The sequence below is a fragment of the Zonotrichia albicollis genome, chromosome 6, assembly GCF_047830755.1.
Source record: "Zonotrichia albicollis isolate bZonAlb1 chromosome 6, bZonAlb1.hap1, whole genome shotgun sequence".
NCBI classification, from domain to species: Eukaryota; Metazoa; Chordata; class Aves; order Passeriformes; family Passerellidae; genus Zonotrichia; species Zonotrichia albicollis.
Window position 1 is genome coordinate 37487920 of NC_133824.1, and position 22878 is coordinate 37510797.

The 22878-nt window shown below is 41.6% G+C and overlaps 1 protein-coding gene across 2 annotated transcripts in view; it reads right to left on the minus strand.

Moving 5' to 3' along the window:
- LRP5 (LDL receptor related protein 5) overlaps positions 1 to 22878 on the minus strand; it is a 133010-nt gene that overhangs the window by 14141 nt on the left and 95991 nt on the right. For both annotated transcript variants that reach the window (XM_005491622.4, XM_074543240.1), the window contains exons 8-19: positions 18448 to 18664; positions 16689 to 16978; positions 14487 to 14713; positions 13999 to 14183; positions 13215 to 13538; positions 12213 to 12415; positions 11705 to 11916; positions 9697 to 9887; positions 6586 to 6795; positions 4342 to 4467; positions 1203 to 1439; positions 536 to 646 (exon numbers count right to left, since the gene is read on the minus strand). In XM_005491622.4, the coding sequence (XP_005491679.1) occupies positions 536 to 646; positions 1203 to 1439; positions 4342 to 4467; positions 6586 to 6795; positions 9697 to 9887; positions 11705 to 11916; positions 12213 to 12415; positions 13215 to 13538; positions 13999 to 14183; positions 14487 to 14713; positions 16689 to 16978; positions 18448 to 18664 (2533 nt within the window). The remainder of the gene's footprint in view (positions 1 to 535; positions 647 to 1202; positions 1440 to 4341; positions 4468 to 6585; positions 6796 to 9696; positions 9888 to 11704; positions 11917 to 12212; positions 12416 to 13214; positions 13539 to 13998; positions 14184 to 14486; positions 14714 to 16688; positions 16979 to 18447; positions 18665 to 22878) is intronic.

Genomic DNA, 22878 nt, shown 5'->3' on the forward strand with positions numbered 1-22878 from the left:
CTAAGTACAAAACAACAGAAGTTGCAAGAAGAGCAAAAGTACATGAATTTTACTGTCCAGTTTGGACTGCAAAGTAACAGACTCTCTAAGGACTAACACAACAGCTGCCATCAGCACGTCTGTAACTTGCATATACCTACTGCCATGAGAATTCAAAGTTACACTTTTTTCCAGAAAAATCCACATCTCTCCATATATTCTTTTCACACCTGCACTGTAAGAGACCAGTTTGTGGTCTCTTGAGGACACTTGCTCATTGCATGCTAGCTCCTCCACATAATTAGCCTCCAGCTTGGCCCTGTTATTGCAGTGAACAGGGCTACACATTTTTAAAAGCCACTCTGGGTTTAGCAGCAGCTCTGCAAGTTCCAAGGTACCGAGCACAGTCAAATCAGGCTTCCCTAGGGATAGCTCTGAAGGCTCTTCTGCACTATTCTTCCCTGAAAGAATATTGCTCTGCAAAGCCCAGGGCTCTGCCCAGGGGTGCAGAACACGCCCAAACACAGCAGCTGCATGTCAAGAAAAGCCTTCTCACCACACATGAGCTCGTCAGAGCCGTCGATGCAGTCGGGAAAGGAGTCACACTGCTGCTTCAGGAGGATGCACTGCCCGCTCGCACAGCGGAACTGGTTGGGCAGACAAATGGCTGCATGGAAAGAAAGGGAAAATCAGGTACTGACAGCACAGGAGCATTTCAGCCTCTTGAGAAAACTGAAACAAGTGAGTTTCATATTATGATCATGTAGGTGCCAGAACACTGCTGTGGGCAAACTGCAAGCCTGTGTATCGCTGGTTCTCCCCGCTTGCTGTTACACCTCTTACTCAGTGGAGCTAAAATAAAATTCTGGCCCCAGTAACTCCCAATCCTTTCTCAAATCAGTTCTGCTGAGGTAAAACTAAGATCAAATCAGCAAGAATCTCTTCTATTACCTAAAAAAAGTGCGGTTGATCACCTGACAAGTTAATAAAATGTTGTAATGTGGCATATTATAAAACCTTATGTACTCCATACCTATATTATGTACACATAAATAGATATATTACATATAATATATCCTTGCTAAGTAACTGCTATATTTCTTATCTGTATTCAGGAACTTCTGACTTAACAAAAAGGACTTGTATCTAATACATTTCAAGAACAGCTAGAATCCCAAAGGGATGCTTACGTTAGAACCATGAGTTCAGGAAAACTGACTTACTATCACAATCTGCTTCATCAGATTTATCTTGACAGTCGATTTCTCCATTACACCGCAGGTGTGCATCAATGCACTGTCCCTTCTCACACTGGAACTGGGATGCAGAGCATATGGGGCAGCTGTCTTCATCACTCTGGTCATCACACTCAGGAAAGCCATCACACCTCCATGCCATTGGGATACAGTCAATCTCTCCAGTTGCACACGTAAACTGGTCTGGGGAACAAGTTGGAGGTTCTGGAGAAAGAGAAAACAGATCAGATTTGTATACTCAACCTTATTCCTTTCAACAGAGTAAAAGGATGACAGAGTTTGTCAAGAAAAGAACTTATTCTTTCCCTAGAGTTCTTCTGTGACTACACTAAAATTCCAGCTTAGAGGAAAACATGATTCTGGACAAGGAATGAAATTTTACCAACTTCATAACAAAAATTGGATGCATGCTGATAGAAGAAGTTTGCTTTAGCAGTCAAGAACTGAACTAAGGACAAGAGCTACAAACACTTACCCTACAAATATTTGCTTTGCCTCTAACAGTCGCCTTTTGGAAGACACTGTCATATACGTAAATACAAAAGAATACTCAATTTCTGATTGCAAACCAGATTCTAAACAATTCTAATCCCTGCAATTATATTAGGCTGGACCAATTCTTCATTAAAAAACCTGACACATTGAGTTAATTGGCAATGAATACATCTAAAACATACAACATGTAGCTTCTACAATATCTGTTTCATTATTTTTCCAGGGTTTTTTCAAAAATATTTCTGAGTCAGCTATGAATTGAAAAATATGAATGGAGAAAAAAAAAATCTTTATAGGACTAGTAAACATTAAACTAAGCTCTGTTGCTCGAAAGTCTCCAGGCTGCAGGTCAGTGAAGGTTCAGAGAGCAGTGTAAGGAGCACAGCAGACCTGTCCTAATCTTATATTCTCTCACTACAAACACAGACCACTTTAACTTGTGCTGGGACTTCCTTCAAGTTTGACTTCTCATGGACCCCAAGACTCTGGTATGACTCCTTTTCATGTCCATACTGTTGTTCAAGTTGCAGTGAGGCACTGATAGCATTAGACAGCAGCTACAACCCATATAGAGATGCAACAATTATGCTCTTAAAAGGCATCCACAACTGCTTTCTTCAGAATGTCAGGAGTGAAACACAATCCAGGTCAAGGATCTGTTGCAAAAAAATGCTCCAAATTCTTACATACAACAAGTTAGCCCACAATTTTCCACTATTGTTATTGATGAAAATCCACTCAGTTGTTATCAGTCGCAATTAGGTACAGTCAAAAAGTGGGGCCATCCCAAACAGCCCTGCAGCAATCACATACATTTCCACTAATTTGAAAAGTTGCTGTGTCAAACCCCTGTGACATAATGACACCATTTAGCAGAGGCAGCCACTCCTCCCCACAGCTGCTGTTGCCCAGTAATGCTCTGAGCTGATATTCACCACTTGGATTAAGAGAGAACCACATCATACCCTACCTATAACAACAATATGACCAAGCTAGAGGTGTGCTCTGGCACTGATGGTAACACTCCTCTGGAAGCCCAGTGGGCTTTTCTTAAGATTCAGGCTCAGGAACTTCACAAAGAGCCCAGCATAAGGAAAATTTCTTAGCTGTATGAGTATTTTTTCTCCTGAGGGTGGTGCTAAAAATTCTAGAATTACATGCAAACAGTTTATAAAGTGCTGCTGTCCTTTCTTCATTGGGGAGAAAAAACTCAAGAATGACACAGAAGTGCAATCAAGAGCTTGAAAAACAAAATGCAAATAAAAATCAAAATGTGCTTGTGTCTTGAAAAAATTATGATTTTTTTAAAGCTCCTAATTTATTATTATTTGGAGGAGGAATATGAGAATTACAAATGTAGCCAGTGACCTGACAGCTGTAGATAAGATAAAGATGCCAGACACACACATTAAGGTGAATTATATTTTGATGCAAGTGTGCTGTTTGTATAATTCAACAGACAGATCGCTACTTCTGCATTTAAGGGTACATTTAATGTTGCACTGTGGTTGCACTTGGCAAGAACAAGCTTGCATTAAAAAACTTGACAAAAGCATTCGTAAGGATGTCCAGAACATGGACAAATGTTCTCCAGCCAACTAAGCTATTTTGAAACACTGGGTAGTGACTGTTACTAGGCCAGACAAGATGGGTTAAAAACTGTTGCAGGCTTAGTGGAAGATTAGAATAAAAAAAAAAGACACTGAAATGGAGGCCCCTGAATTTTTAGATTTATAGCTGAAGCCCCAAAGGAGTGGAATGTGAGACTCACTCACTGTCCACGTTGTGCAACAACACTACAGCAAGAAGTATAATTAGATTGATCCACCCTGCCCTCCCCATGTAACCACCACTACTCTAAAGCCACATAACTTGTTGTGGTCATGGGAAAGAAAACAGTTTATCATGGAAATGACTGTCCCATGGGAGTTCAGAGTTCAGCCAGAAATGAAATCCACACCAAAATAAATACATGAGAGAAGTCAAAAGGACTAACAGAGCCAAACAAGTTAAGGTATAATGCCTCCCAAAAAGAAACAATGTTTTGTTTTGAATACCCTCTGCAAGTGTAATGTTAACAGTTTTTAAAAATACTAGGATGGTAAAAGGGAAGACTAAAGGAAAAGTCTACCTTGTGGAAAGAAGAGAGCTACCCTAATTAAAAAGAATCTCAATAGAGCCTGCATTTGATAGTAGCCAGTACAGTGTTTCACATTACAAGGCCAAATTAATTTCAAAGACTGGAGTCTCATACTCTGGGAATCACAGGCACGATTTCTGCTGCTAGGTTATCACAGGTTGATGCACTGTAACATTATCTTACAAACACTTGTTAAAAGCATAAACCTGTCACATCATACAATTACAAAAATCTCAGTAGAAGATGCAAGTATTTTACGGTCAAAGAAAAATATTCAGCTCAATGAGAAGTCACATGTGCCCAAAACCTCAAGCAGAAAACATCTGGTAGAACTACCAAAGACTAATTTAACACATGATGCAGCACAAGATATACAGAAAAACTGTAAATCCACATTTTGGGTTGGAATGCAACATAAGCCGCCACATTTTTGATACAAATTGAGTAGCAGTGCTGTTAAATATAACTCACCTCCACATGTTAAGAGATTCTGCAGAAGCACAAGGTGCTCAGGGCATGAACATCTTGGAGTTCCATCCCCTTTGGCAATGCAGATGTGTGAACACCCACCATTGTCACGGGAGCATGGATGCACAGCTGGTGAAACACACAAAATAATATTATCTAGCATAAAAGAAATTATAACTTTTCCTCAATAGGGCAAAATCAAAAGCTACTCACAAACCACTTCTGTCTGAGTAACCAAGATTTCACTACAAATTATTAGGAAGATACATGCAGGATTTTTCAGTTCAATGCTTGAAAGCTGATTTATTACTTCATAAGGACAAAATTTCCCCCAGTCATAGTAACAGAGGAACCTGATTAAGCTGAAGCTGTCCCAGCCCCTTGCAGGGGGTTGGAACTGGATGACCTTCAAAAGGTGCCTTCCAATCCAAACCATTCTAAGATTCTATCATATGGAGACCTTTCAAAAACTTCTAAAAAGAATTTGGGAGCTGAGGTGAAGAGAACTGAAAAGGCAGATTTGGGAAGGCTGCATTTACGTCTTACATAGATCACTCCCTGCATTTCTAGGGTAGGCATCAAGAAACAATGTATGTCTTTGTTTAAAGACAGGAAGGTACGTGCTTGTGTTCCTCATCAGTTACCCTGAGAGGTCCTAAAAGAACAATTTTCTAATGAACATTAGGTGGATAAGAAACAGGCACAGAGATGGGAGGTCACTACCTGATGACCCCAGCCCAAAGGAGTCAGAAGACTCAGTCTCTTGCCTGATTATTCAGGCTGATAGCTGAGCATCTGCTGCAGCAATCTGTGGTGCTACAGCTTCTGTTATTTGTGATGCTGCTGAACAGTGCATTCTTTCCTACTGCTCAGCACCAAGAATTTACATGGGGAAGAAATTGTACAGATATCATAATTTTTCTGCCAAACTTGTTTTCCAGCTGTCCAGGCTTCTCAGCAGTCTGCTTTCTAGCTTTAAGAAATTAATAAGTTTATACAGTGTTTCGGGCATGAGTTGCTCACAGAAGTGCATGCATATATACCTGCATGTGCCTATGTATATTTACTCCCCTGTTGTAACAGAAATCATCTATGTAGAAATTTTTCAGCTGCAAAAGAGGATTCCTTTTCCCTATCATAAACACATGAGCAAAAAGCAAATTTCTTTTTTAACACTGCTGAGAATGAAACAAAATCTTTTTCCTTCAGTCAGTATTACCTTTGAAATATACCAATATATGTGAAATGTGTGAAGTGGCACAGAAGAAGAAGAGCTGGGTCTTGTGAAAGAAAGAAAGAACCTCTGGGTCATGATTACCCCATAGAATCTACTACAGTTTAAATGCTTTATGTTACCTGATTTGTAACAGCTTACCCACATACACAAGTTTAAAAATACTTCCAGCCATCCCAGACACTAATGCATGTGACACGTAGAGTGTTTGTTGTGAGTTGAATAATTTCTTCTGAGAATTAAAGCATTATATGGCAATGTACCTTCCCTATATAAGACCACTCATCACAGGCAACAGAGACCTCTGTCTCCCACATTTTGTTTGTGATTTTGTATTCTCTTTTACAATCCTGTTAGGCAGGAGGAGCTGTAGGTTGTCACTTTGAGAAGCGACTGCTTGAAGAGGTTTCTGCACTCTCCACCAAACCACAGTAATTTGGACCACTACTCCAGAAAAAGAAAATCCTGTATGCATGACCTCTTTCAGATGTGAGCACCTAAAGTGCTCCACCTCTGCTGGGAGAAAAATTCCCAATCTCCAACTCATTGTAGGAGCTTCCTCCCCATTTTGCCTCCCTCACTGCAGGCTTTCACATCATCCACTGTGCTGAGCCAAAGCAGACATACCTTTACATGGGAGTCTGAAGCACCCAGAGACAAGGCAAGTACAACCCTTTTGGTTCTTATTAGATTTTATCCAATACTATTAGTTGATTGTACTTAGAAAATTAACAGTCAGAATTTTAAATAGGTTTTAGACTGAATTCAGTGTCATGTGAGCTTGCACAAAGCAGGTAACTCCACGCCGTGATACCGCAGGTTCTAGCTGGGCAGCAATAGGCCCCCCTTGACAAGAAGGAGAAATTTGTTTTTCCTCCTCTCCTGCAACCCTGACTGGTGAAGTTGAAAGCATTCCATGGCTTATTTGAAGCCCATGGGCAACATTATTACAACATCCAGCTGGATGAGGACTTTGAGATACAATGACCAAGACATCAGATACTGAAACTCACAGAATTCTTCCATATCCAGCTCCTCCACAGCATGAATGCCCGTTAGGTGAGCAATCCTGCCTTGAATTCTTGTCCTTTTGTACCCATTCACTTTCTCCACTCTCTCAATCATCTGCTGCTGACGATCAATCCAATACAGGTGATTCCCCAGCACGGTGAGTCCCATGGGCTGAAGAATGTTGGAGTCCTCCAGCGTCACGCGGTTGGCACCTGAGACCAACAAAAACAAACATAGTTTTACACCAGTCAACTTCTAAGTTATTCTTTAAAAAAACATCACAAGGCAATGTCCCAACTAAAACCAAAACAAGCCTTGGAGACAGTGAGCTACAAGGTCATTGACTTCATCTGTCTCTGCTTGTTCAGTGTGATCTCAGATAAAAGCTACCAGTGCCACGTCTGGAGGGCAAGCAGATACAACGTGAAACCCAGCTCATCCCTGCACAGCCCCACACTGACATCTCTGTGGTGTGCAGCTGTGAGCACTCCCAAAAGAGCTGGATCAGACTCAGCTCTTGGGCCAAAGGTTTCACAGTGCACTCGCACATGGAGCTGTACATTTTTTCTGGAATATATAAGTGAGAGCGAAATACAACCACTTTAGTTTCACTGCCATTACTCAAATAGAACATACTCATCATGCAAAGCAAGAGGCAAGTACCAAACCTTCTCCCAGCCTATGTGACAACCACAGATGTATCATCAAAAAAGAAAAGCTCTTTAAAAAAAACCCCAACTTTTTTTATTTAGTAACCCACCAGAAAACTCAAACTTTAAATGACTCAATATACTCCTAAATAGGAACACTGTCAAATGCTCAGGCTCTCTGCTTTATAAAAATGTGTGAAAATCTGCTTTAAACCAGTGAGTAAAAAAGAGGTCAAGTAAAAATGCATTTATTATCAGTTTTCACTTTAATTACTTGCGTCTTCTTACACAGTCTTCTACTGCATACTGCCCTACACTTGGAGTAATTTACTTATTGCTTTTATTATTCTTTTCTAGGGTGAAGATATTCCAAATTATTCTATTAATTCACTGAAACCATTCTGACCCTGTGTATGCCTGTGTAACTGGATATACTCGATTTAAAAAATTAAAATTTAAAACAAAATCATAACTTGGTGCTGCTTCTGCTCTCATAATTAATTTTGGAACTATGACCTTATGTCTGCTTGTATATAAAAAATGTAAGGTTTTAGTATCTACAGAAAATGAGATTATAGAATCCACATAATAAAAGTGCAATGAGAACTGAACGCAACTAATTTGCTGCATAAATTATGCAGAGCTCAGCCAAGCATGAGCAGGTTCTATCAGTTTTGCTGCTAGAACAGTTCCAGAGGAGGGTCATGCAGATGACCAGAGGGCTGAAGCACCTCTCCTATGAAAATAGGCTGAGAGAGCTGGGGTTGTTCAGCCTGGAGAAGAGAAAGTTCTGGGGAGATCTCAAATAAGCCTTTCATGACACTGAAAGGGAGCTTCTGAAAAAGAGGGAGACCGATTTTTTGTATGGGCAGATAGTGAGAGGACAAGGGGGAATGGTCTAACTTTTGGTCTAACTCCAACTGAAACTTTTGGTCTAACTCCAACTGAAAAATTCAAGAACCTTGTAAAGAAAACTGTTAGATGGGTTTATAGTTCTTTCATGCCTCTCTGAAAGTTAAGCACTGGACATCTGAGGCTATTCCCTGATTTAGCAGGATGCTGTTTTAATCAGGGTACAGCGCAAACTTCAGGAATCTCCATAACCATGTCACCTCTACAAGTCTATAATGGAATAAGGGTATCTAGACCAGTTTAACTGGCATGAATGATGCTATACACAATTTTGGTTCTATTTATTCAGCAGCCTTAGTATATGCTAAAAACCTTTTCCTAACATGCCCATTTTGCTCAGAAAACTATTTTCTCAAAAATATTTATTAAAAAAAATTTTTGCTCATTTTCTTCTCAAATGTGGTTTGTTTCATAGGTCAAAGTCTTGTTTTCCTCTTATCTTTTCTCCTACAAATTTTTGTAGGTTCTCTGATGCCTGTCCTGGACTGAGCATTTTGTGGCTGCTCAGGCAGTTTGACAATACTCCCCTATTCAGCCTGGTAACTGATGTAAGACATGGGCTGCTCTACCTTCCCATCTGCAGCTTCATTGTTTTCATCTCTTCTTTGGAAGAGTCTGACCCTGAGTCAGTCTTAGGTGCTCAAAAGCAAACTGCCCTTGTAAAAAGGTGAGCAGCCTTCTGCTGTTAATAGTTCATTGCTTCACTGCAACACAAGGGAAGGGTGTGACCACATGGCAAGAGTCACCAAAATTGGAGATTCAATTCTCCATGGCATGTACCAATCACTACAACAGCCCAGCTGCTATTCCTTCACACTTGTTCCCTTCTCTCTGCACTTCCTTTATGGGCTCCATTCCTTGATACGTGGATGATGATGAGAGAACAAGTCATGAGACAGAAAGTAGGGCCACTGCATCCTCTGCTCTATACTGCTCACCAGAGCAAATTTCTCCACATCTTCAGCACTATCAAGTGCTTTTAAAAGTCAATGATGAACTGCGCTCTCTAAGATCCACGAGGTGCTATTGCTTTGTATATGGAGTAATGCTTTATATTACTAATGTGGGGAAACAGTGACGAATTGGCATCTCTCCACTGTGTTGCAACATTGTTGTTTCAGATGAGCTGCCTTATCACCCAGATTAGAAAAAAACCAAAACATTGCTCTTTCTTCTGTTTGTTTTTTTCAAGCTACCTTGATTTATTAAGCTGTAAGCTCCAGAGAAAGAAAGATTGAAAAGTATGCAAACTTTTCAAACCACTAAGAAAAACAAAGGGGCACAGAGGAGGTTATTTAGGGGTTCCATGACTAACAACATTTTCAGAACACATCAAAAGTCAAATGGCCGCCTTGGAGGGTGTCAATCATTACAGTCATGTCTATTCTAATTACATCAAAGACGGGAGCCCACCAGCAATTGCTGTCTGTGACTGCCTACACAGAACTGGCAGCGGTGGAGATGAAAGTCACCAGGCTCAGCATCAAAGAGGGAATGATGTCCTGCACATGCCACCACTGTGCTGCAAATGTTTCGCTTCAGAGCACATACCTGACAGGTCACAGCTCTCAATGCGCTTCAGATCTGCATCCACCCAGAAAAGCTTCCCAAGCTTGTTGTCAACCACCAGGGCTACGGGTCGGATCAAGCCAGTTGTGAAAAGCACTTCTCTCTCTGTGCCATCCAGGGCTGCACGCTCAATCTTGGGGGCTCTCTCCTGCATGTTGGTGAAGTACATGTACCTGAGAACACAGACAGCACCACTGAGTGTGAGCTCCAGGGACAGGCAGTTCCCCTCTGCACACAGGGTCTTGTAATCCACCTTGTAAGTGGGAATGGTTTCACAGGCATGGCTGTGGTGGCTGCTCCCAGGTGCAAAGATCCAGAACCAAACATCTGCTAACTGACACACTCAGCCTGAAATCAGGAGGATTTATCTCCATGCCATAAAGTGCCTCAGCACTGCTGCACCAGCAGCACTGCTCCTGCACGGAGTTGAGGGTTGTAAGAGACCAGCACAGATCTGCAACTCTCCCTGGGTAAAGCTGTCCCCACTTACAAATCAAAGTCCAGAAGTTCTTTCTGACAAAAAAACCCCATTAACCACCACCTCCTCTCCTTCTAGGTTACCTTTCCCTCTCAGCAAGTAAAATTTCCTACCAAACTTGAGAAAAGATTACAGATGTTCCTGACATCTTAGTTCCGTGAATTCTTTATATCTGTCTAAGCCAGTTCAGTTGCAAACAAAAGCAGTCTCTGTCGTCCTCATGGATAGAGAAAAAAGGGTTTGTGCACCCCCACGATGAACTGAGACCTCTTTAAAAGAAGAGTCCATTATTTTTTCCGTGGTGGGTAACATGGGAAACTCTCCAATAGCATGTGCTGCATTGCCTTTCCTTATGGCACAAGGAGGGGAGGCAGCAGTCAGAACATGCATCCAAGGGAGAGGTGGAGGAAGGAATTTCTGTAATCATGGCAGAAGCTGTTGCAGATCACTCATTCAGCTCTCCCAGATAGTCACAGTGTTTAACACACTGTCTCCCTCATTTTTCCTCCTTTAATTCGAAATGGATTTAGCGTTAAATCACTTGAAAACCTGACCAGAAAAGCTGAGAGTTTTAGAGATCAACAAACCCAAACTCCCATTTTAATGGAGAAAGCAGATAAGCTTTTATAAATACAAACTATATCCCAGTGACTTAGTCCCAATAAGATTAGAATCTTTCCTCTAATCCCCCTCGCCCCACAACAGCTTTTGAACAGTGCAGAGTGCACTGGTATAAAACACCAGTCCTATAAACACTCCAGACAGAGTCTCTGGGTACTACTGTATCCACACATTTGTGAAATATTGTCATTCAACATCTGTCAAGCACATGGTAAGCCATTTAGCTGTAAACTGGGATTTATGCATCTCACTTATTCAAGGGAATAGTAAAGCACCATCCATCTTTGACATCTAAGAAAGAAGCTACTAACTACCAGAAGCAGAGAGAGTGTCTGTTGAATCTAACCAAAGCTGCTTTACAGCAAAACAACATATTTTCCTCCTGTGGGAAATCACTCTAGTGCATCCCACCTGCTCCAATTAACTTCACAGGTTTTTAAGATACACATTACATCAGAACTAAGTTCAGAATGTATAGAACATAAGGGGTTCAAGTGTTTAAGCTTTATAATACTACATTAGCAGGAATAGTTGTATCAAATTCAAGGCTCCTTTCTTTATCACTGTTTTATGATGACTAAACATTTATGACCCACATTCTGAGGTGATACAGACTCCCTTGTTTCTGCTATCAGGTGGCAGGGCTGTGCATCCACAGAGAGAACAGCACAAGGTGGATTTACTTTGCTGTCACTACCTGGGTTAGTGCCTCACACATGGCTGTGAGAACAGAGGCAAAGGAGAGAACAGGAAGGGAAAGCTGGATACCTTTAGAACCCAGAACTGGATAAGCAGTCACCTACACCCTGAGCAAAATTCAAAACTTTCTTTGCAGAAACAGACAGCTGCAGCACAAGCTTCCCAGGCACAGAGGGGCAGCAGGGAGCTCACCCTCGCTCTGCGTTCACCACGATGGCCCTGGGCCGGTCATGCTCGCCCCGCAGCACCATCCCGATGGATTCGCCGCTCAGCCGGTGCACGTTGACGGAATTCGTGGCCTCGCAGGTCCAGTACAGGGTGTGGCTGTAGATATCAATGCTGAGGTCATGGGGCTGCTTCTCCGGGTTCTGGCTTTGGTTTGGGGTACTCATCACCGTGAAAGGCTGCAAGACAACACATGGGCAATGATTTCCAGCCATCACTCTGATGACTGACTGCAGAACACTGCATAGAAAGCATGGTTTGCCTGCCTGATGGTTTAGAAACCCCTAAAACCACAACCCTAAAATCTTTCTCATATATAATTCTCATATATAAATAGAATATCCACGAGTAAGTGCCCACAAGAGCAGTTGACAGTGATGATTGATTGGTGTGGCAGATAGAAGAGGAAGGTCAAGCATAAAGTAAAAGCACACAAAAAGACTGCAACAAAACAATATACAAGATGTACACTTGCCTGGGTGCCATCATCTTTGGCTCTTTTTATAATGTTCTGGCGTCCATCCACCCAGTAGATCAATTTATCTAAGGGATCGTAATCAATAGCCTTGACATTCCTCAGACCATGCATAGGTAGGATGATATCTGGGCTTTGCTGATCATCAGGTATCATCCTGCTGATGGCAGACTTCTGGCTAAATAGCAGGAAACTGGCAGGGGCTGAAACAAGCCAAAACAGAATGCATGAGAAAGCACAACTCCCAAAAATATATCTCCACAGAAGAAACAGAATATTTAGAATAAAGTCACAAGAGACACTAATATTCACAATGAAAATTAAATAACTCATAACTGGAGATTTCTGCTGTAAAGCTGAAATGTTTCTTTCTACAGTTATAGAAGGAGATCAGGTTAAATCTGCAGGACCTGCCTTTCAAAAATTCACCCTTTCATTCAGTTAAAAATGCCTTATATGCTACTATGCACCCATTTTCTACTCATGTGCCTTTTTTACTGGAAACTTAAGTTCCTATTGGACAACCAGTCAACTAGCAGGCTCATAGCACATGCAAGGAGAACACAAACTTTGATGTATTTTAAGTGCATCTACAGGTTGGGCAGACTACTTAGGAGTTAGATTGCTTTACTGAGTGTTATTTTAGCCAACTTTATCAAGCATGTAAGAGAAAAAGGCATTTTTTATTGGTAATTTCTTTTCCACCACCTACACACTTAGGTAAGGAGTGGGAAAGCTTCACTCACACAGCTGAATCACCTAGAAAGCACTTCTGGTAAAACAAGAAAGACCAGACTTGACAGCTATCATTTCTAAGACTTGAAATACAAATCTCCATGCCTAGAACATGTCACAAAAATGGATATAAAATTCCATACTCTGTCCTCCTATTTGAAGGTCACTTTTAAAACCAGAACCTTTGAAACACACTTGGGAACCCTTTCCTTTAGCACCTGGCAGCCACAGGGACTGAAGAACACAATAGCAAACAAAAAGGCTTACAACTGCAGTTCCTGCTGTTGGGATCCAAGGTGTAATGAGCAGCACAGCCACACCTAAATCCATTTGGGATGGCAAGGCACAAGTGACCACAATGGCCATTATTCTGCACACAATCATTCAAGCCGTCCTGACGAGAAGAATGGAAGACCAATATATCCATCACAAAATCCAGATGGCCCTGAATAAGGGTCCTGTTCTTCCCATTGGTCTTGTCTGCTCTTTCTATGCTGTGAAGATTCCAGTCCGTCCAGTAGATGTAGTCACTGTACTGGGTTAATCCAAATGGATGAGGTAGATCATCGGCTATGATTTCTCGTTCTTGTCCTGCAAAAACAAGGATAACCCACTAAAGGACAATTCCCATGGCATAAAATGAAGAGTGTGACTGGCATGCAGAAAGTATTTTTTCTTCTTTTTAAAATAAAATCTCATTTTCCAAATCAGCAACATGGGATTCTTTATTAAGTAGTATCTGCTCAAGAGGCAACACTTAGAGAACTCAGAGGCCATCTCTGCTTTGGTACAACACAGACAGTTTCACGCCAACAGAGAGAAATGACATCTCACTACCATTATAAATCATCATATGGTTATCAATTTATGAAGATTTAAAAATTTTTCTCAAAATTACTTAACTTTCACTTAACTCTCCATTTCCTTTTATAAGAAAATATACACAGAGATTTACTATTAGTTATATTGCTCAAATTTCCTATTATTCAATTACTTTACTATGGCGAGTGCATATTTCTGTACTGCCTGGTGTAATACAACATTAGATTACCCAGCATATTTGATGACTCAATCATGCTTGTGTCCAAGTCAGTCCAGTAGAGCCTTTGGTCCACATAATCAATGGTGAGGTCATTGGCACGCCCCACTTTGTCCACCAGAGTGATGCTGTTTGTCCCATCCATGTAGGCTCGGACGATCCTGGGCTTGCCTCCCCACTCAGTCCAGTACATGTATCTGCAATGAGGAGGGCAACAAAAACAGGACATCAGCCAGGCATAGCTGCATGCTCTGCCTTTGTAAATTTCTTTGCAGCACTTGAAAAAAAACCCACATGGTTACATGCAGCATCACAATACTCTTTTTTTTAACATGAAGACAGAATAGTATTTTTGACAATTACTACTTTTTCATTGTAACTCATAGGACGGTGGAAGGTTTACTTCCTTTTCAAAGACTCTGAAGAAACAGAGCTGTGCCAAATAACTTGTTACATACAAGAACACCCACACAAAGCTTTGGAAAACAAGAGTCCCTTACCCTTTGGTGGGATCAAGAGCCAGAGACCTTGGGTTGTCCAGGTCCTTCCACACAAGGACCTGCCTGTACTGCCCATCCAGGCGGGCGACTTCGATGCGATTGGTTCCAGTATCTGCCCAGTAGAGGTTCTTGCCCATCCAGTCCACAGCCATTCCCTCAGGATAATCTAGCCCAAACTCAATCACATGCTCAACAGAGCTCCCATTCATGAAAGCTCGGCTTATGGTCTGGAAAACAACGGTGAAAAATGTTACAGTGCTTATGGATATCCCAGTGAAATAAAAAGGAATAACTGTCATGAAGTTTGGTGTACAGAAAGAAATTATTACAAAAACCCCCAGACATTGTTACTTTTTAAACAACTAATTTCTGTTGTCAAAAAAAGACATAGAAATTCTTAGGAGAAAAACACCCGAATTTTTCAGAAAGCTAGTGGTTTCTGATGGCCAGACCAAGACATCTGAAAAGGACATGATTTCTAGAAAGAAGTATGTAGCTGCAGATTCTTCCTTGACACCTCACCCTCTCTTCTATTTGCACACAAGAAGCTGGTTTAAAAAAATTATTTAATTCCCTGTAATGTTTTATGTCTCAGAAGCACATCTCAGTGGCATCTAAATTAAATTGTTGCTCATAATCAGTCACCTGGAGCATGTCTATATCAGAGCACATCTACTGAGCCCATCTACATTTTAGTTATGGACACTCATCAAATAAGTCATAGGGCAAGGACTGCACACATATAAATAAGTCACTGCTAACAGCACAGAAACTACCTGCAGGTAAATAGTAACTTGCAGGACCAAATACCCACCCTTGCTTATCAGCACTGAGCAAGCAGTCTGCATGCCTGCCAATATTTCAGCTACTGATTTCTTAATAATTTAGTACATGGCTGTGTAAGGGTCAGAGACATTTTACACTTTTAAAGGTAAATGTCAAACCCTAAAATCACATAGTGTAGTATTTGAAAATGTGTCCTCTTATAACCAGAGGCATGCAGAGGCCAGGGAAGTGGCGGGCACTGAAGGAAAGGGAGATCACTGTGAGCTCTGAAGTTATAATTCCTGCTCCTGAGCAGCTAGATGGGGGGACAAGGGGAATGACAACCCAGAGGTGCTGGAAGATACCTGGTATGTATATGAAAATACAGTATGTTGGAAAATCTGGGAGGCAACAAACAAGTAAAATGTTTTCCAGTTCTGCATGGACTGAGATCTACTCTCTGATGCAGCTGAAGTGATGTGCTTTCCAGTACAAATGGTTAAGAGGTCCATAGCTCCTGCTCTCCACGTGCTTGTGTGAGATTTATTTAGTAACTGTGTCTACACTGCACTAATTTATTACACTGGCACTGCTCCTGAAGGAACGCTATCCACAGCACAGGCAGCACTGCTGACTCTGAAGCACAGCCCTCATTAGTCCCAACAGAGAGGCTGAGGAAACTGCCCAAGCCCTGCAGGCTCCAAAAGTGAGCTTTGGGCACACTGGCAAGGAAACTGATTGCTCTTGGAAAACCTATTAAGAGTCTAAATAGAATAATTAAGTTCCAGTGAAGTGAATTTCTACCAAATACTTATTTCACTTCAAAAATAACGCTGATGAAGAGCAGAACCCTGAGTTTAGCACGCACCTGGATGTGTACCAAACATCACAGGAAATGTGTTCTGGGGAACACACTGAGGTAGAACTGGGGGCAGGTGGGCCCTTAACACAGTGTGGAGGAGACTGGACAAGTTCCCTGGCTTTTTCTGTGCCAAGCTGAAGCCACAGACTAACAGCAAACAATCCAAAATTCACTTGTCAAATGTTAATGCTGAGTACAATTGTTTTCCAAGTCAAAACTGGAAGAAGATAGAAAACTCAGGGGGCTGCTGAGCTCAATGTTTAAATTACTCTACTCTGACATAAAGTCAGCTTTTCTACAGCAGATACATATATGGATGCAACACATCCAGCATCCAAGAATCAGGCATTTGGTACGAGCAGACACCACTCGGGGTTTTTATTTGAAGCAGGAAGATGCCTGTCACCCTACTGTGCATTCAGCAACGCAACTGTCTTCATCTCCAAGGGTCTCCTTGGATGCAATTCAATGACAACACTGGCAACTGCAGGACAGATCATGTAACAGAGACCTTTGTTAGATCAAAGTAACTGCTCTGTGGCTTTATATTCAAGGAATTCACACGTCAGTAATACCTTCAAACTAACATCAGTCCAATAGATTCTGTTATCAGAGACATCGAAATCCAGAGCAGATGCTTCCTTGACTCCAGTAAGAGGAATAGCAACATCATTATTATTGGTTTCAAGGGAAATCCTATGAATTGCTGCTCTGCTTGTGAAAACTAAGAAGGCTTCAGGAATGATGCAAGTCTTCATGTCACTCAACAGCTCAAGGCCGATGGGACAGGCACACCTGGCCTCCTGGGGGGTAAAGAAACACAGATGGCTGCAGCCTCCATTGTTCTCTGCGCATGAATTAGTTCCTTTGAAAAAATAAATAAACAAAACAACAAACCAGAACAGGTATTAGTGCATTGAATTAGTTCCTTAAAAAAACAAACAAAAAAACCCCCCAACAACTAAACCAAAACACCTATTAGTGCATTGTGAAGATGAAAGGGAAAGGGGAGCACAGGGTACAGGAGCTTGAGCAAAAACACAGTATAATTTTCCAAAATAAGTTAACACTATGAATTGTCAGCAGGGAATTCTTAAAAAAAAAAAAAAAAGCACTCCAAGTGGATTCTTCCTGTCTACCCAAGATTACAAAGCTGGACCTATCCTTCCTATTGTACAAATACCATCTACAAACAGATCTTTCTTGTCTCCACAAAGATTAAATTTGTTCACTGAAGACAGATCATTAATTAGCTACTTTTCACCAAGTACTCCATCTTTGTATCTCTTTGAAACCACCAGCTTTTACAAATGTTCAGTGATACAAAAGGGCGAGAAAAGAGCTGGATAATCGCAGTTCTTTCCCACCTGTTTAATTCAAAGCTGAGAAGAGTCATTAGCAGAAGCAGTTCCAACAAGATCAACACAATCTCACACTTATTTTTTCATGTGATGGGGATGGAATATGTAGGGGAAAGTAAGGACCAACACATACGTGAGTGCCTCTCTCCATCTGTTGGAGCGAAGGATTTAGGTTTTTTAAGTATGTCACCACACACACACAAAAATTCTCAAAGATCAGTCTAGACCAGGGCTCTTTTCATTTTCCCTATTTTATGGCATACGCATTTCAGACTGATGCCATTTCTCCATTGTGACTCTTCTCAGTAATTTTAACAGCTGACTCCTGAATCTGTTTATTGCTATGCCCAAATTCCAGTGTTCCTGGTAGCTGTAAAATCTGTGGTGCAGTGAAGCCAGGAGGTCCTGTGACACTTGCTGCACAGTGCCAGGGGAGGACCTCAAACACAGGCTGCACCTTTCAGAGATGCAATGGAAGGACATGGAGATCCAGCTGCTGATACCTTGCTAAGGGCAAGTTTTAGTTGTTAAGATTTAGGAACAATTGAGATCTCAAGAGTTAACATTTAAAGTGCCACATGCTTTGGGGCAGCATTGTAATGGTGACTGACTGTGCCTATATCACCCAACAGTGAAAAGAATTCTGCTAACATCATGGGACTTTGCTCTGGAAGGAAAGAGCAGCAGGAAATAGATCATTTCTCTGAGAATGATTCCTGTAGCACAGAGCAAAAAAATCCTTATAAAAATTGAAAGAGTGTAGTGAAAGCTGTGGAAGATTTATGTCACTAAAAACTGGAAGCAACTTCTTTTGCAACACTGTATTTCCCCAACTTTAGAAACAATAGGTGTCATTTTCCTTTCAAACCCATCAGATCTCAGTTATTCTCATTACAAGTGATCAACAGCTGCTTAATGAAAGCAAGTCCATATAAAGACTCCTAGAGACCCATGCTATGTTGCCCATGCTTACCAAATGCCTTGGTGACACTCGTTGCCTTAAGGCCCATTAAATCTGGCAGCTGATCAATAATGATGTCTCTGCTGGCCTTTATCTTGTGAACCCTTTCAATGCTTCTTCTCTGCCAGTCAGTCCAGTAGATGTAGTCCCCCAGCAGTGTGAACCCAAATATGTGTGGAAGCTTGTCTTCTAAGAGGGTTTTCCTCATTGTTCCGTCGACGTTTATGACCTGTGGGATGCCCAGAAAAAAAGGAAAAAATAATCTTCTCTAATGTGGGTACAATTAAAACGGCAATATCAATTGTGTTTTGAATAGCTACTGCTATGCAAGTAGCTCTTGATATTCCCAGCATGTCCTTTCCATGATCTGTGATTGAGAATTTAAATAGCCTCCTCTTTGCTGTTATTTGGAAATTGTTTATTCAGACTCATATTAAACCTGTACCTTGTAGGTGATTATGCTCCCTTCACTGTGCAGTGCTTCTATTTTCTTGTGATTTAAAGATCTAACTGTTTGAGCAATAATTATTTTTTGTTACAAACACATGTAACTCTATTGTAGTGTAGTATGAAACCATTAAATGCCTAAATTCTGGCAGTCAAAATCAACCATCACTCTTACCACAATTTTACTAGAGTTGTATGGCTCTGTTCATATACAATAAAGAACAGAAGCATCTAAAATTAATTTTTTTAACATGACCAATGATCATTATCACATCTTTCTAAACTAGCATGTGGATTTCAGTATGTTCATGCATGCATTTCAGTAAGTTTATTTTAAATCCAAATAAATTTAAGAATGAAATCTCCACTTTAAAACCTTACAATACTCTACAGATTTGTGAAAACAGTGTGCATTTTGATTTGATTAGCCATAAATGAAAGTAATTTCCCCCAGCTGAGCCTGTTTTGCCTATGACAAATAACTGCCTATAACTGCTGAGTGATCTCTCCCTGTCCTTATCTTGATCCACAAGCCTTTCATTGCATTTTCTCGGCCCTGTCCTGCTGGGGAGTGGAGTGCCAGAGCTGCTTTGCTGGGCACCTGACATCCAGCCAAGGCCAACCCACACAGGGACATGCACTGGATTTTCCAGCTGCCACCAGCCCAACAGCAGAGGTGAGCAGTCAGCCACTGCTACAACTGCACCCACCTGTGCCCTGCACAAAAACCAGCCCTTAACAGCAGTGAGTTTGAGCAGAGGCTACAATGTACACCCCTGGACTCCTTCCAGACAAAAAGCCTCCTGCTGGAGACAGTTAAAAATAACACTGGCATTCCTGCAAACCAAGTTTCAAGGGAGCTTTGTATCTGCCCATCGACTTACTTGATGGAGTAGCAGAGAATGAAGATTAATATCTTTTTATTCTGTTAAGCTAAATAGAGTACATTAAAAAGAAAAAAAAAGCTGTATCGGTGGTTAAAAGCCAAATGGTTCTGCAATTATGTCATTACATCATGTCCAGGCAAACCCCAAAAGCTCACTTATTTAGAAGTGAGAACTCTCAGTCCCACAGGCAATACTGCAGGTTCAAAAGTTCGTCACACATACTCAGGTGCTGGAGCCAATCTGGTGCCACACTTAGAAACAGCATCTCCCTCACAACACTGCAGCAGCAGGATGAGGATGAAGCTTCCACATTTCCATCTACCTTTACAGAAATGGACAGCAGAAGTAAAATCCAAACACTAGAGCTGCTGACTGAAATGTACAAGGGAAGACTGAATCCAAGGATACTGACACATTTATTGAAACCCATGCACATCTGTGGATGCTGCAGACAACACCAAGCAGCAGAACTTCAGGAATCTCATGAGGTTCAACAAGTGCAAGATCCTGCACCTGGATCAGGGCAAACCCTGGCATTGTCACAGGCTGGGTATGAAGGGATTGAAAGCAGCCCTGTTGAAGACGTGGGTGTGCTGGTGGGTGAAAAACATCTCCATGGGCCAGCCATGTGTGCTCCTGGCCAGGAAAGTCACTCATATCCTGGGCTGGATCCAAAGCAGGGTGGCCAGCAGTAGAGAGAGGTGATTCTCCCTCTCTGCTCTGCTCTGCTCTGGGAAGGCCACGCCTGCAGCCAGCTCTGGGGTCCCAGTATGAGAGAGACTGAGAGCCAGTCCAGAGGAGGGCCACAAAAATCACCAGGAGGCTGCAAGACTTCTGCTGTGAAGAAAGGCTGAGGGAGTTGGTGTTGCTCAGCCTGGGGAAGAGAGACCTTACTGGTGAGACCTTACTGCAGCACTCTCAAATCATACACTGTTCAACACAGTGGGAAAGGAGGTCCAAAATGTAGAATCAGACAGCAATAAAATGTTTAATAGCTTGTAGTTTGATTAAGAAAATGATGGAGTAAATGTTTGCTCTCTCTCTCTCCCAAACATTCCTCCCTAATACTACACCTACAAATGCAAGCAGGCTTCCCTTGGATGCAGAAAGAGCAGCTCTGATTTGGAGGATTTTTCTGTGCTGAGAGCAATTGAGCCATCTAAATGCTGGTAACCTCATGGCAACAAGCAGGAAATGCTAACTCTCTCCCTGAGATGATATCATAGCAGGAGCCAGGGCAAAGCTTGAACAGGGAGGTATCACATGCAGGTCAATAAAGGTACATGTACACAGCCTTTACTTCAAATTTTGCTGCCATCCACCTTCCCAGAGATCCAGCTCCACTCTAGCATATCAAGTGAAACCACGAGGATTCAAAGTAAAAATCTATAAACAGGCCCCACCATATGGCCAAAAGCACCACTCCTGCTATTAAATCAGCACTTCTCATTTCTTCAAAGGGACTGGAATAATCCACTAAGATCTTTACCCTCTCCTTTCCAAATTTAAATATCTTCTCAACTCAACTGACCACTAGAAGCCTGTGGAAATAGCACATCATGTAAATATTTACCATGTTGTTCTTCTGCTGGTGATATTGGGACCTTTACAATGTACATGTACAACATGGAAGAAAGACAAGAAAAGATAAAATACCATATTAACTCATCTTTTAATATATGACAACCGAGATCTGCTGACTTCAGACAAAAGGGAAGACTTTAAGGTGCAATCCTTATAATTTAGCACAAATTGACTAGAATAGGCTTTATTCTACTCAGGGTTTTCTTTCCCTCTCTGTAAGTGATAAATGGATCTCAAAGGATAAATGAAACACTAAATGTGTTGTGCTTTACACATGAAACACTGAAAGCTCCCCTTGAACAGCGTCACACACTGAAAGCCCCTGATTAGTCTCAAGACTTCAATGACAAATGTCCTAATGAGGCCTTGCCAAGCTCAGCTAAAATCTGTTGTGGGCAAAGTGAAATCAACATCAAACACTTTAATGAACTGAATTACACAAAAAACACAAGAAGGTGGCAAGGTGTGATTTTTTTTTAGATGCTGCTGCAATGTATGCAAAATGATTTTACAAATATTTCTAAATATAACACTCAAAAGCTCTTGGTTCTTTGAAGAAGATTAAAGTAAAACAATGCAATTAAATTCTACACATCAGCATGATTCATGTAGTCAAACTGTATTTCAGGTGCATCTATGAAAAAAACAGCTATTCAGCATAGACACAGGACATCTTTCGACAGAAAAACAAAGAGACCTCTAAGACCATACCCCTCTATTTCAGTCACTAAGATAAAACAAAATTTATTTGATTGCTAAAGACAAAGATGCAGTCAAATGGAAATCAGTTCTTGGGCTGAGCTGAATCACTACATGAGCAGACACAGCAGCTTGGCAACAGTAAAGTGACATGACTGGCATATTCAGGAGACTCATGTTGTGGGCCTGTAGCTCCGTGAGTCTTGCAGGTCTTGTGGAAAGCTGCACTTTTGCTGTGAGGGTGCCTGAGAACTGGAACAGGCTGCTCAAGGAGATTGTGCAATCTCCACAATTCTCCACTGGGAATTGCTCCACAGTTGGAGCAATTCCCAAGTGATCTGGTCATGGCCCGAGCATCCCCCTCCAGGTGACCCTGCCTGAGCAGGGCTTGGGCCAGCTGAGCTCCAGGTCCCTTCCAACCTCAACCCTGCTCTGAATGGCTTCTAAGGGTTCTCATCAGCAGGCTCTGGAATGGCACCTCCAGTGAACACAGCCAGCCTTCTCTAGCTCAAGAAAGAACTTGTGAGACAGATCGGGTAGGAACAATGGAAAACAAAACAGGAAAGTCAGCAGGGAAAGAAAAAGACAAAGAAAAATGGAACTACATAGAAAACACCTATGAGTAAGAAGCCTGCCCCAAAAAGAGAAGAGTGAAGCAGCTGTGAGCAGTCTATACCACAGACTATATTCAGCTGAGTGTAAGCCATTCATTAATATTTCCAACAGCTGAAACACAGCCGCCTTTCATCAATGCTTTGGGATAAAAGAGTGACTTGTTAATAACCCACAAACCAACCCAACCACCTACAAAGATGACAAATGCAAC